General features: G+C 62.8%; 1 protein-coding gene across 15 annotated transcripts in view; it reads right to left on the bottom strand.

Moving 5' to 3' along the window:
• SRCIN1 (SRC kinase signaling inhibitor 1) overlaps positions 1–13,973 on the bottom strand; it is an 84,365-nt gene that overhangs the window by 34,820 nt on the left and 35,572 nt on the right. For 14 of the 15 annotated variants that reach the window (XM_075443464.1, XM_075443462.1, XM_075443468.1 and 11 more), the window contains one exon: positions 2,145–2,168. In XM_075443464.1, the coding sequence (XP_075299579.1) occupies positions 2,145–2,168 (24 nt within the window). Of the gene's footprint in view, positions 1–2,144; positions 2,169–10,290; positions 10,349–13,973 lie in introns of those variants that run through there. The other variant, XM_075443474.1, reaches the window with a different exon arrangement.

Here is a 13,973-nt window from a genome sequence, read left to right on the forward strand (position 1 = left end):
GGCACAGCCCTTCCCATCACCCGATCCCCTCCAATCCCCATCAGCTGGGGCTCTGGCCACAGCCCCCCCTTTTCAGCCAAGGGATGGAGAAGGGCTGGCTCTGCACCCACAGCAGCGGGTGGCTGCTGGACATAGACAGGGAACCTAAAGGGCCGTGAAAATTATATTCTGGGGTGAGAGCGGTGCGGGGGGAGGCAGCTTTCCCAGCTGAAGGCCACGCTGGCAGCTACAGAAGACCCCTGGGGCTGCAGGTGGCTGCGGTGGCCTCGAGGAAGCCCCCGGGCCCCTGCTCGCCAGGCTCAGCCCCCCGCAGGGCTCTCCCGGTGACAAGCCGTCCCCAGCTGCCGCTGGCTCATGCCCCACTTGGTAGCGGGGTCAGGCAGCTGGGAGCCTCCCTCGCCGGGAAGCGGAGGGGGATTTAACCCAGAACGCCCCTCCACGGTGGGTACAGACGGGGAAGATGCTCCGCTCGCAACGCAAAGTACTTCCAAGCTCGGGTGGAAAATATGCCTAGCTAGAGAAACCCACCCTCTGTGGGTGCAACCCCCCAGCCGCTGCCGACGAGGACCCCTCCTCAGGTGGGCAGACCCCTAAAGCTCAGCCCCGTTTCAGTTCTTACTCAGAAAACAATTGAGAAATTAAAAAAGAAGATAAAATAAATCAAGGCTTTTGTGCCTTCCCCGCCCAGTCCCAGGAATGTCCCCGAGAGCAAGTGGCTGGAACAGGCCGGTGCGAACTCTGACAGCTGAATATTCGGGGGGAGCCGCCGCTCGCACGTGATTTACCCTGCAAGCACTTCAGGAATGACAACTCGGAACGAGTGCACATATTCTGCATTTTACGACCCCTCCGCTGCCAGCCAAGGGAAGCGCCTGTTTTTTCCACAGGAAGAGCAAAGCCACCGGGGAGAACCCGCCAAGGTCATCCAGCAACACGCCCGACCTTGACGTGTTGCCACCGCATCCCTGGGCGAGGAGGAGGAGGGAGGAAGGGGAACCGCGATGACATGCGTGCTTCACCCTGCCAGACAATAGGGCGACTGTTTGCGAGGTGCTGGCAGGGATCAGCGGGCGGGCGCAGACCCTCGGCGCTGCCAGGAGACTCCCGGTCAGGGTCCCCTTTGTGTAGCCTGGAAAAGGTGGGTTTAGGCACAAAGCTCCCGGCGCAATCAAGCGAACGCTAACGATGCCGCCATTCCGCCTGCGGGAACAGCCTCGTACCGTCACACCCAAGCGACAGAGCAGAGCATGGAGACAGAGATGCGATGGCCAACGCAGGACAGAGCTGCCCCTTCCCCTCCCGCAGCCGAACAAATGGCTTCGCTGTCTGGTCCAGAGGCCCCTCCACACGCCAAACACACGCCGGTCTCTGGGGTCCGGCACGGCATTCGTGTCGAAAAGCCCCTTCCTCCTCCCTCTCTGCCAACCCCACCTGCTGCGAGGTGCCGGCACAGCCCAGCTTTCGGGAGCAGCCCGCCAGCACCCCCCGTCCTGAGACCCCCGAGCTCGTCCCCTGCCCATCAGCGCAGAACCAGCCCCGGGTTCCCCGGGGAACGAGGGGAGAGGGAGAGGAGGAGCGCGGAGAGGGGAAGCGTTGCTGGGCGAACGGCCAAACTCGGCTAAGCGACCGACGCACGGAGCGGTGGGAAGCTCGGCAGGTCCCAGCGCTCGGCGGGACCAGGCTCTGCTCCCCAGCTCTCACGACGAGGACGAGGAGGCTGGAAATCGGAGCGAGCCTTGTACCCCTGCCTGGGAGCAGGCACCTGGACGGAGCTCCGCAGGTGGGCTTCCAAGCCCATCCAGAACAGATCCATCCTTTTCCTGGAATTCAGGCCTCTGCTGCAATCAAAGAACCCTCACGCAGCAGGATTTGCCTGTGGGGTGGCAGTGGTCTGAACGGGGGCAGGACACAGGCTCACCCCTCTCAGAGAACAGGGTTGTGTCTGCGCAACCCCTCGACCCAAAAGCATCAGATCCTTCTCACGGGCTCCAACTGCTGCCGAGCCGAGAACAAGCTACTTGGGCACAGGAATCCTCAAAAACAAACCCCCGAGCTCCCACCCCCCTACACAGACACAGAGATGAGGCGAGCGTGGAAAAGGGCATGCATTTCAAGCAGAAGCACGAAAAATCCGAAATACTGACCTTAAAGCTCCAGTAGTTGGGTTGCTAACAAAACAATAAAACAACAAAACAAAAGAAAACAAAACAAAAAAAACACCATTAAGATTCTGGTTTGACTTTTGTTTTCCTTTTGAGAATTGTCGACTTTAAATTGCGACATTAAAGCTGCTCTCGCTGCTGCTTAAAGTCCCCCCCCAAGGGGCTGCTGCTCCGGCGGGCGAAGGGGACGCAGGCTCGTGCAGGCAGGCAGGGACGCCGACGGGCACTGCATGCAGATTGGGGTGCAAAGCGACCGAAGCAGAGCGAAGCGGGGAGCGGGACGGCAACCCAGTATCATGACTGGAGTCACCAATATGCCCACACCGTCCCGGCACGTGCTGGTCAGGCTGCTGCCCTGGGAGTCGGTGCTGGAAGCCAGAATAATTTTCATTTTTAAAGGGGTGTTCCAAACCCCCCCTCTTTGCCCCTGCTACCTCCCTCTGTGGCTTCTCCGCAGCGTTTCCACCAGTGCCAAGCCGATGTGCCACAGCGAGTGACAGGAGCTGGCACCGCTCGCAGCCCGGCACGCTGGAGAGCTTGGGAGCTTCCTGCTCCAAGCCACCCGCGGAGCATCGCCAGCGGGAGATGGCACCGAGCATCCCGGGGACGCCTCGCCGCAACACCCACCGTCGGGCAGCGGAGCGGCGCGGGGCTGGGAGATGCGGACCCCGCTCCCGGGGCAGCACCGGGCTCGCACGGCCGGGATGGACCCCGCTCCCGGGGCAGCACCGGGCTCGCACGGCCGGGACGGACCCTGCTCCCGGGGCAGCACCGGGCTCGCACGGCCGGGACGGACCCCGCTCCCGGGGCAGCACCGGGCTCACACAGCCGGGACGGACCCCGCTCCCGGGGCAGCACCGGGCTCACACAGCCGGGACGGACCCCACTCCCAGGGCAGCACCGGGCTCACACGGCCGGGACGGGGCTGCGGGAGCCCAGCAGGTCCTCAGAGGAGAACGTGGGGACGAAGAGCACCCCAGGGCCGAGCATCGCCAGCGCTCCGGGCCGCCGGCGAAGCGAAGCGCTTCGGAGCAGGGCACGGGCTGGGCACGGCAGCAGCGCAAGCAGCCTCATCCCACCCCGGGGCTGGTCCCCAGCGCCCACGCAGCCCAGCCCGGGCAGCTCCGGCTGTGCCCTGAGACTCTGAGGAGGCAGAGGACCCAGCAGGAGAGAAATTAGACCTGGTGACAAGAAGGGTGATCCACCTTGCTGGCAGGGGAAGCATTTAGACATCACCGAGACGCGCAGTTGATGGGTGGGGTGGGAGAAACGGGTGCAGAGCAGCGTCTGTCCCAACGGTCTTTTTATTAGGATCAAAGTTCTTGACTGCTCTTTTCTTCCCTTTCACACCCACCTATCGCCTCACTTTTTTAGTGTTCATTTCCCCACCACAATCACCGTGGCTGCAAACCTGTTTTTTTACCTACAGGATAATTATTATTATAATTTTAAATAGAAAGCAAGCTCCTGCACCAAGCTCCCAGTCCCCATCAGTCCCTGCAATGCCCGGTGGCTGCCAAGGAGTCTCCTATCGCAGCGCTCTGGGAGCAGGGAAAGAAGCTGCAGTAACATCAGAGCATCACAGAGTATTTATCAATGGGCTTTAACGATCCTCTGGCAGATTTGCTGCTGGGGTATTAACCCTTCTGCTGACAAGGTGAACAGAGATCTAGTCTCCGTGTATAAACACAAATTGACTGGTCAGACCCACCTCAAGCATCAGCAGGATGCTCTTGCTCCAAGATGCAGTTCGCATTAATACTCCATAAGGCATCAGCAGACCCAGATCAAGTTCTGCCTCAACCGAACCAAAACTATTTTAAAAGTGATTTCAGTCAAACAAGCACAGGGTTTTCACGCAGACAAGCCTCAAGGCACAAAGGTCTTTTCCAAGGGCACAGTGTGACTCAGAAGCAGAACCAGAAATAGACGTCCAGAGCCGCGATTACCAGGCTCTATGAGATAACAACCAGCAGGATCCAAGCCTACCCTGGGCACGTGAAGCTTTTCCAAAACACCAGGAGCACGGCAGTGAGAAACAGCCTCAGAACGCCTTGCGGTGCCAAACGGAGCCATCCATCGTATCCAGCAATTAACACGCCAGCTGCATCAGCAGCAATTTGCAGCCCCAGCTCCCGGTGCAAGATGCCGGGCGCGAGGCGAGCTGGCAGAGCCGGCACCGGCGTGGCCGTGCGTGAGGGCAAAGCCCAAACCGCAGCCACGCCGTGTGCCGAGCCAAAGCGTCCGACCCCGGGTAGAAGCTCAGGCTGCTGCGGCCGCACGCCCGGCAGCGCGCTCCTCCTCGGCTAGAGGAGCCGCGGGAGACAGCAGCCCATCTCGCTGTCTCGGAGCGGTGAGCGGGATTGCGTCAGCTCCTCAAGGGTCTGACACGCCGTGCCTTGATTCGGAAACGTCTCGAGCTCAGCTGCGCAGGGCAGCAGTTTTGTAGCCGTGCTTCTGCTCGGCAGCCCTCACCCAGACTCCCCCAGGCCAGGCTCGGGGGCCACCTCCCAGGAACACCTGCGCCAGGGACTCTCCATAACCCACAGCCGATTTCAGAGTAAATCCTTCACCCCTTTCCCTTGCCAGGCTCCAGCAGCTGCTTCTCCCCACCAGCACACCCAGGCAAGGGCACTGGGGCGAGAGACCCCCGAGCCGGGAGCGCAGCGCAGAGATGCCCGGTCCCTGGAGGCACGGGCACGCTGCCCTCGCACCCAGGGGATGCTCACCCCCCTCCCAACCCCCTTGCGCTTTGAATGGCTGCCATGGGCCTCCGCAACGGGATCGCGGATTTCAGCCAAATACTCCAAGCACTGCTGGGAAGAGTTGTGGCCAAACCAGTCTGTCCCAGTCCCTGAAGGACCCCGATCCAGTCTGTGGAGGGAGATGATGCTCCCGACTTTTTACTTCTGCAACTTTTATTTTTTTCCCCTTCATGCTTTTTATTTTGCTGTTGAAGAGTCTCAGTAATTTTCCTCAGACCCTGATATTACTGATCCTATCTCATGCCAGCCCTTGGTATGTATTTTATTTATTATTTTAGGATGACTGGACAGGCTTATCACAAAGTCCATAAATTACATCCCCACCGCACAGAGCCACTCCACATCAAACCGGTGATGAGCCTGTCTGAACCCCAAGTGCTGTGGGAGGGAATCCAGAATATTCTGGAAGAGGTTTGGGCTGGTTAGCGTGACCCAGAGCACGCACCAGGACGGCATGGCACCCACCCTCTCCCAGGTCCCTGGATCCCTGACAAGCCCCTTTGCTGGCAGCCCCGGGAGCGCGTGGGACCCCCAGGCAGAGCCCCGGGGCCAGGCCCCGGGCTGGCGGGGGGCTCGGGGATGCGCTGCCTGCCCTGCCCGTACCCCGCCGAGAGGCAGGGCCGTCCAGAGCCGACAATCTGGTGCTGCCTGCCAGGGCCAAGCGGGCGACGGACGCCGTCACGCAGCCCTTTCGGGGGCTCCATCTGTCCTCGCAGGCTCTGCTGCCGCACCGGCGCTTTGCCCAGCCCGTCCTCCCGTTCCCTCATCCTCCATCCACCCCAAATCTCCCGAAGCAAAAAGGACGTGTCCCCGCGACACAGGTACCCCGCTCCGGGGCACAGGAGATGTGCAGAGACAGGGGACCAGGGCAGCACGAGCAGCCACAGCCTTCAACGCTCCCCCCAGCTCCCCCCAAGCCAGGGGACGGAGCAGGGACAGCCCGAGCTCCCCGGTGAGCACCGCGGCAGCCGGCCAGGCTGGCAAGGGTGGATTTGTACAAAGCGAAGGGAAGAGGAGAGGGCCAAGGTAGAATTAACATATCGCTGGCTCTTCAAAAGCATCAAAGGGAGATAATGGTCCGAGAGAGGATTTGAAGCGACAGCCTTGTTACAACCGATAACACAGGCAGCTCGCTGGCAGCAGAGCTGCGCAGAAGGTATGAAGAATTACAAAGGCTGAGATCATAATTACAATGAAAGTCATGTCCACGATGCTGCAAAATGACGGACTAACTAGGACTGGGGGCCCTCCCAAAGCACAGGCATGTGCACGCGTGTGCTTCGGCGCTGGAGCACGCGTGCAAGTGCCAAATGGGGGTTGAGATGTTCCTGTGAGCCCTGGCCGGGAGGGAACCCGAGCGTACGCGAACGCTCGGAGAGATGCACCCGCGTACACACGCACGCGCGCTGTAGAAGGGAGGAAAACCAGGGCTGGGGGAATGTAGAGAAGAACATTTTGTAGTTAAGTTAAAAAAAAAACACACCAGCCTTTGTGATTGTCCCAGGAGAAGAGCAGGAGGTAAATGAAATCCAAGTGAGTCACTGCCTCGACCAAGGTAGACTTCCCCTGGTTAGCAATTACAGCACAAATCTGTTAGTGATTAACAAGGCAAGACCGAATGCGTCCCTCTCAAATGGACAGCAGCAGCATCCCCAGCACACTCCACCGACGGGAGGGACGGAGGCAGTTTCATTGGCTTTTTAATTAACTCATTTTCAGGAGTTCCAGTTTCTGATAGAGTCCCCCCCAGGCACAGTCTTGACAAACAAAAATCTCCTTGAAAAATAACAGTAAAGTGAATTTAATCTATTTCTCCTTATTAAAGCTTTTTTAATGCTTTTCAGCACAAGAGAAACTGAAATAAAGTGGAAATAGCAAAATGACAAGATAGAGAGTCGAATGCAAACAGCAGCCAGACAGCGAGGAGCGACACCGACACGGCCTTGCAGATGCTGTCAGCCGAGGTCTCGCCATTGCTGCCAAAGCACCTCTCGAACCTGAGCACCCCAGCACGCGGGGAGGCCGGCGCGAGACAAGGCGGCAACGCAGCAGCGCCAGGCTTGGTTCCCATCACACCCGGGCTCCTAAGGGTGCGTCCTCCAGCCCAGACCCCACCACCAAAAGGGCACCGAGACACTTGCGTTGCTGCTCCTCTTCCAGGCACGGCCATCGTTAGGCAGGGGCTTGGGGTTTACTACGCCTCTCTCCAGTCCCCAGCCCAAGGAGGCTCCGATGGCCGTCAGGAGACGTCATCGGAGATGCCCCAGCAGGCTGTGGCAGCGACTCGAGGCAGGCACCACCGACAGACCCCCGGCCCGGCTGCACTGCTCCGGTTGCCTGCGCCGTCCCTGCGTCCGCCCGGGCACCAGCCTCCTCGCCCAGAGAGCTCCGCCAGCTCCCCAGCAGCAACCTCAGCCTTGACCCGCGCCGCGGTGTCTCTGACCGGGTGACAGCAGAGCACAAACGCCCTTGGACATCAGTGGATTTGCACTCCTGACCCTCAGCCAAGCCCCCTCCTCTCCTGACGCCGACACAAACCAAATCAGCAACAACATCTGTTTACAGCAACCCCCCCCCCCCCCCCCCCAGCAGCGACGCATCAGGACAAACGCTCTGCTGAGGATCAGCCACGAAACCGCCTGCTTTGAGCTTTCAAATGTCCCTTCTGTGGCCCCCACGGCCAAGGTCGGGGACCCCTCCTGTGCTGCAGGTTCCCTGGGGTCTGGGCTGGGTGCTCAGCACATCCCCAGCCTGCTCGTGATGGGGTGGGGGGGGGTTCTCTGCCCCATCACTGCCTGGCCCCCGCGCCGGCAGGACCAGGCAGCAGCCACGCACCCCAGCACAGGGGCCAGGGTCTCCTCCACCCCCCATCCTGCTCCCGGGGCGCGGCGAGGGCGGCCAGGGAGCAGGGCCAAAGGTTTTTGGGGGTGAAAGCAGGGAAACCGGGCAGAAGTTGGGCAGCTCAGATTGCAGAGTCGCTATGGCAACGTCGCGGCGTAGGTGGCCCAACACAATGGGGACGTGCAAGGTAAACCCGGCAGCGAGCAGGCAGCGAGCAGGCAGCGAGCAGGCAGTGAGCAGGCAGCGAGCAGGCAGTGAGCAGGCAGCGAGCATCCATCCGCTCCCCGCTGTACGCAGCCGGGGACCCGCCAGCGACAGCACCAGGGTGCGACCCTCGGCAGTTTTGGGGTGACCCCCCCCCACCCCTTCCCTCCATCAGGTGCCTCCAGACCCAGGGGAGCGCATCCCTGCAGGCGAATCCCTGAGCATCCCCACGCCAAAGACGAGGGGGGCCAGATCCTCCACGGGGTCCCCTGGACCTCCGGGACCTGCAGACCTGGCTGGGGGTCCAGCGAGCCCTGCCTCCCACCGCAGGGTCCCTGGGTGGGTACCAGCACCACGGGGTGGGTGCAGCAGGGGAGGGAAATGCCCCCCAAGCTGTGGGGGGGTGCAGAGGCCGAGGGCACCGACACGCAGCCTCTGATGGAGAGCAACCTGCCCTTCTCCGCTGCCAGCGCTGCCGGAGCCAGGTCTGCGTTGGCAGCGGGGACAGCAGCGCTGCCTTTCTGGCTGCCGCAGCTTTTTGGCGTTTTCTCCTACCCTTGCTCAGCGCTGGGACACCGGGCGAGGCAGCAGCCCGAGCCCGTCTCGCAAGGACCCCCGAGGCCGCCGGCAGAAGGAGCCGAATTTGGGTTAGGAACAGCAGGAAACTTTCGGCAGCGGGGCAGGGATGGATGCACGCGTTCACGACGTCGTCGCATCCGAGGATCAGAGAGGCAGGGATACGCACGCCCCTTCCAGGCTCACCGCCCCGACGGCAGCACCGGCACCGCGCTCCCCTGAACCCCGGTGAGGACCACCCGGGAACGCCGAGGGGAGCGCGGCAGGCACGTCCCGCCTGCCGCTGGGTCCCGTTCCTGGTGGGCGTCCACCGGGTGCCTCCCTCCATGGGCTCGTTAATGCCCCCCCCCCCGGCTGCTGCCGCTGTCACCAACGCGGCCGTATTCACTGCCCACTTCTCGGGGACTTCCAGACCCGCGTCCTCACCGCTCTGTGCGTAAAGCCCAAGGAGAAGTGGGGTGACCCACAGACCTTTGCATGACTCCCAGCTCCCAGGGACCTGATTCCTGGCCAAACCGTGGGCCAGGTTTCTTTTAATCAGCCAGGAACTGCTCCCAGTAAGGGAAAAATAAAAGAATCGATAGACAGCTCCGGCTGCAGCCACAGGGACGCGCAGACACACACTCCTTCGTGTTACTCCTGACCGCCACGCACGCTCTCCTCCACCATTACAGCGGTTCGCAACGCGCTCTGCCCCCGGAGAGCAAGCTCAGACCCCGGGCAGAGCAAGGCAGAGCCCCGCTCCTCGCTCCCACCGCCCCAGCGAGCGCCCGCCAGCCCGTTCCCAACCCACCATCACCACTTTGCAGAAGCAGAGCGTCCAGGTACCCCCCTGCCCTGTCTGTGGGGGGGCACCCCCAGCCCTGCCGGGCACCCCACGAGGACAAGACGGATGCCAACCCGACGCCAACGCCACGGGCACCCCGCGTGCCCAGCCCCACCGCCTCTCGGGGGCTGGAGTGGGCGAGCTTGGAGCCAGATGCTGTCAAGCCGCTCCTCCCGTCACGGAGGTCCGGGTTGGGGACCCACCCCGGGGGTCCTCACGGTGCCGGGCACGTCCCCCGTGGGAAGGATGCTCGGCCAAGCGAGCTGGAGGCGAGACAAGCCCCCGCATGGCGCAGGGATGCTGCATGCCCTGGCCACCATCTGCCCCTCTCCGGTTGCCCACACGGCAGCCCAAGCAGGGGAGAGGGGACCAATGACCCCTGCGGAGGGACAGGGAGACGGGTGACAGCGGGGGGCTACCCTGGGAAGATGGGGGCTGCCCAGCGGGGCTCACAGCGGCTTTGCACACCCCCATGTGCACCAGGGGGGAGCGAGGTGAGCCCCCCCCTCCCCCAGCTGCTGCACCAAAGGGCAACGCAGGGACAACGGGACCCCCCAAACAGCCACCCCCTCCCCGCCGCGAGCCTGGGACCCCCGGGAACGGGGGGGGCTGGAAAGGGGGAGGTGCCCCCGCCCTGGGGCTGAGCCCCGCGGGCAGGGGAAGGGCACGATCGGGGGCATCGGTTGGCGACGGAGGTGGGAGAGGGGGAGCGGGGTCTCGCGGTGGGGGAACCGGGAGGTTTGGGGAGGGGGATGCAGGGATGGGAGGGAGCAGGGCAGCTGGGGAAGGGGAGGTCGGTGGTCCGCAGCGCGGGGAGGCGGACCCCGGGCCGCAGGAGGGGACCGCGACACCGGACCCGCAGCCCCCCCGAGGGTGGGGGGGGGATACCCCGCGTCGGACCCCGTCGCCCCGGTACCTGCGGCCGGGGAGCGCGGCCCGGGATCCGCAGCGCCGACGAGCCCCGCTCGGCCCCGCTCGGCTCCGTTCGGCTCCGTTCGGCTCCGCGGGCCGGGGGGGGGGCGGAGCCGCCACCTCCCGCCGCTGCGGCCGCCGCCGGCCCCGCGCGCCCGCCCTGATAGGGGCGCGGTCGCCATGGCAACGGCGACTCCACCTGCGGCCGCGCGGCGCCGGGCAGCCAGGAGGGGGCGCGCTGCCGGCCGGGCCGGGGCTCGAACCGGGGGGAACTGGGGGGAACTGGGGGGAACTGGGGGGGAACTGGGGGCAGCGGCGGGGCAGGCCCCGCAGCCCTGCAGAGTGCGTTCGCCCACGCAGCCCGGCGGGGCCGCGGAAGGTGGGCTCAGGACGGGCTGCGGAGTGGGCACAGGGGGCACAGTGGGCTCACACGCACCCCACCCCCGCATCCACCCCCCCCTCATGCACACACACCCCTTCTGCATCCACACAACCCCTCCTGCATCCACACACGCCCCGCCATGCACCCCCCCCCCGCATGCACACCCCCCCCTTTATCCACACACAACCCCCCATGCACACCCCCCCCTGCATCCACACAACCCCCCCCGCATGTTCACACTCACGCATGCAGACACCCCCCCCCCATGCACACACCCACCCCCCCCACATGCATACACAACCCCCCATGCACAAACACCCCTTGCATGGACACCCCCCAACATGCACGTGCCCCCCTCTGCATCCACACAACCCCTCCTGCATCCACACACACCCCCCGCAGGCACACCCCCCATACACCCCCCCCATGCACCCCCCCCATACACACCCCCCCCCATGCACACCCCCCCCATACACACACCCCCCCCATGCACACACCCCCTCCCCATGCACACACTCACCCCTGCATGCACTCACCCCCCCCCATAACACACTCCTGCAGCCCAGGGTGCCCCCCCCCCACCCCAGCCCAGCCCCCTCGGGAGCTCCGCAGTGGCTGCTCGACCCCCGGTGCCACCCTGCTGGCAGCACCCGCGCTGCCCACCCAGGAGGGCACGGCCTCCATCAAACCCCCCCGGCTCCCCGTGACCCCGGGATTTTGTCCTTCCTACGGTTATGCAGAAACGCACCGGCACCCGCTCCCCGAAAGGCAAATAACATAAAAATAACCGGGATTTTTTAATATTCTTATTAATCGGCGGGAACTGGGTCTGAGCATCTGCGGGTGGGAGCGGGGGCTGCGGCAGCCCGGTGATGCCGGACCCCCAGGCATCCCACCTGCTCCCCCCCCTCTGCGTACCTGGCCCGAACCCAGAGCTGCCGAGCCGACAGCGCTCCGGAGAAGGGCAAAGAGAAAATTTTGAGAAACTATTGAGAAAAAAAACAACGCAAAAAACCTGCTGCTGGCTGGGAGAGCAGAATCACTGCTCCCCCCGCCCTGCCCTGCCTGCAGACCTGGCTGCACGCACCCCCAGCCCCGAATTTCAGCCCCCCCAGGTCCCCGACGTGACAGCACACCCTGCTGCAGAGCAGGGAAGCAGCCAAACCCCCCCACTTTATTTGGGGAAACTGAGGCACAAAGCCAGCTGCAGAAAGCCAGCCCCTCCCCAGCCTGCTTGTACCCCTGCCTGCATCCCTGCCTGCATCCCTGCCTGCACCCCCTACCTGCATCCCTGCCTGTACCCTGCCTGCATCTCTGCCTAAACCCCTGCCTGCACCCCCTACCTGCATCCCTGCCTGCACCCTGCCTGCATCTCTGCCTACACCCCTGCCTGCACCCCTATCTGCATCACTGCCTGCACCCTGCCTGCATCACTGCCTGCACCCTACCTGCATCCCCACCCTGCCAGCACCCTGCCTGCACCCCTGCCTGCATCCCCACCCTGCCTGCATCCCTGCCTGCACCTTGCCTGCATCGTGCCTGCACCCTACCTGCATCCCCACCCTACCTGCACCCCACATGCACCCCTGCCTGCACCCTGCCTGCATCCCCACCCTGCCTGCATCCCTGCCTGCACCCTGCCTGCACCTTGCCTGCACCCTACCTACATCCCCACCCTACCTGCACCCCGCATGCACCCCTGCCCGTGGGATTGCTCCTGCCCTGCGCGACACCAGCCCACCCAGCAGCGATGCCGGCGGGTGGCGAGGGCCCGGCTGCGTGTGTACGTCCGCCCGCGCTGGCCGTTGTTTATTTATTTATTCCTACGTCGGGTTTACTCGGGGCAGCCGCCAATCTGCCGCTGTCAGGCAGCGCTGGCACGTCCACACTCCGCTTGAGCCTTTTCCTTTCTTTTTCTTCTCCCCTGCAGCAGAACTGGACCAGCTCACACCCAAGCTCTTCTCCACTTCCCCTCAGAGCTGACAGCAGCGCGTTGCCGCTCCAGCGCCGCTGCAGAATTTAACCCCACGCTGCAGCTTACGCCCAAGTCCACGGGGCTTAATCGCAACGCGGCTGGCACGCTGCGCGCGCGTAACCGGCCACGGGCACCGGAGGGTCTGCAGCCCCCTGTTTTCTGGGGCTCACAATCTGTCTGCACAGAACCGTGCGTTCCTCTGAGCCCTGGAAGAAAAGCACAGCCCAGAGCAACGGGGATGTCCGTGAGGGACGGGGAGCGGTGGCGGGATCACGCCTGGAAACCAGCACGGTCTGATTTTTCTAAGCGTTCCTCACTTTCTCCGTTTCTGATTTGGGGCACCAGGAGCACGGCCCCAGCCGAATCGCCAGTCCCAGAGCGTCGATGCCCAGGGAGACGAGAAACCCGGCCGTGGCATCCCTCTCCTGCCGGATTTACCCCTCCCCGGGGCAGGATTTACCCCAAAGGCAGCCCCGCAGCCGACGCGCTCCGTCAGCCACCTCGTCCCGATTCCCTCTCCTCTCTTCATCGTTAACACGCCCGTTTAACGCGGTCTCCCATCTGGGTTTTAAATTAGCTAGCTGCCGCCTTGGACTTCTCCACGGGTTTGCCAGCAGTCTGTTGGGTGTCGGTACAATTATTAGCCTGTTTTTTTCTGCTCCGATATATGTACATGTGATTAAAATGAATATTGCGCTGGCTTTCCCGTTCCTGCGCGTGAGTCCAATGGCGTTTTGCTGCAGGCTTCGCCAAGCTGAAAGCGGCGTTGACATTTCTGAAACATTTCTATTCACCTCTGATTTTGTAAACTCTCTCATATGTAATTTTTAAAAAAAAAAAACAAACAACAAAATAGCAAAGCCTCTGATCCGAAATACCTGCCAGGCTCCCCTGGAATTGCAAAGCAAGTTTCAAACGTTTCAGGCAGGCCCCCAGTGTTGCGTCCCAATGTCATTTAGAGGTTGGCACCCAGGGTTGCCACTGTTTCTAGTTTGCTTTTCTCCCTGTTACTATTTACCGCCTGCGGGGAAAATGAAGGAAAAAAAAAAAAAAAAAGAAAAAAAAAAGAATTTGGAGGTTTTTTTCTCTCTTTGCCCACCAGTTGCAAATAGGTGCTGCTGGTGGCTGGGCTGGTGGAGGGAGCTGTGCCCCTGCCCGGGGCAGGGAGGGACAGAGCCAGCCCAGGACCACGGCCCCGCTGGGGAACCCTCGCCCCTCCGACACCCAGCCCCAAAAACCCAGGCTGGGTCTGACCAGTGCCAGTAGATCCCGGCCCCCCCAGCCCCCCCGGGCACCCACGGCCCCGGGTGAGGGCGTTCAAAAATAAAGA

This window comes from Opisthocomus hoazin, chromosome 26, assembly GCF_030867145.1.
Source record: "Opisthocomus hoazin isolate bOpiHoa1 chromosome 26, bOpiHoa1.hap1, whole genome shotgun sequence".
Taxonomy (NCBI): Eukaryota; Metazoa; Chordata; class Aves; order Opisthocomiformes; family Opisthocomidae; genus Opisthocomus; species Opisthocomus hoazin.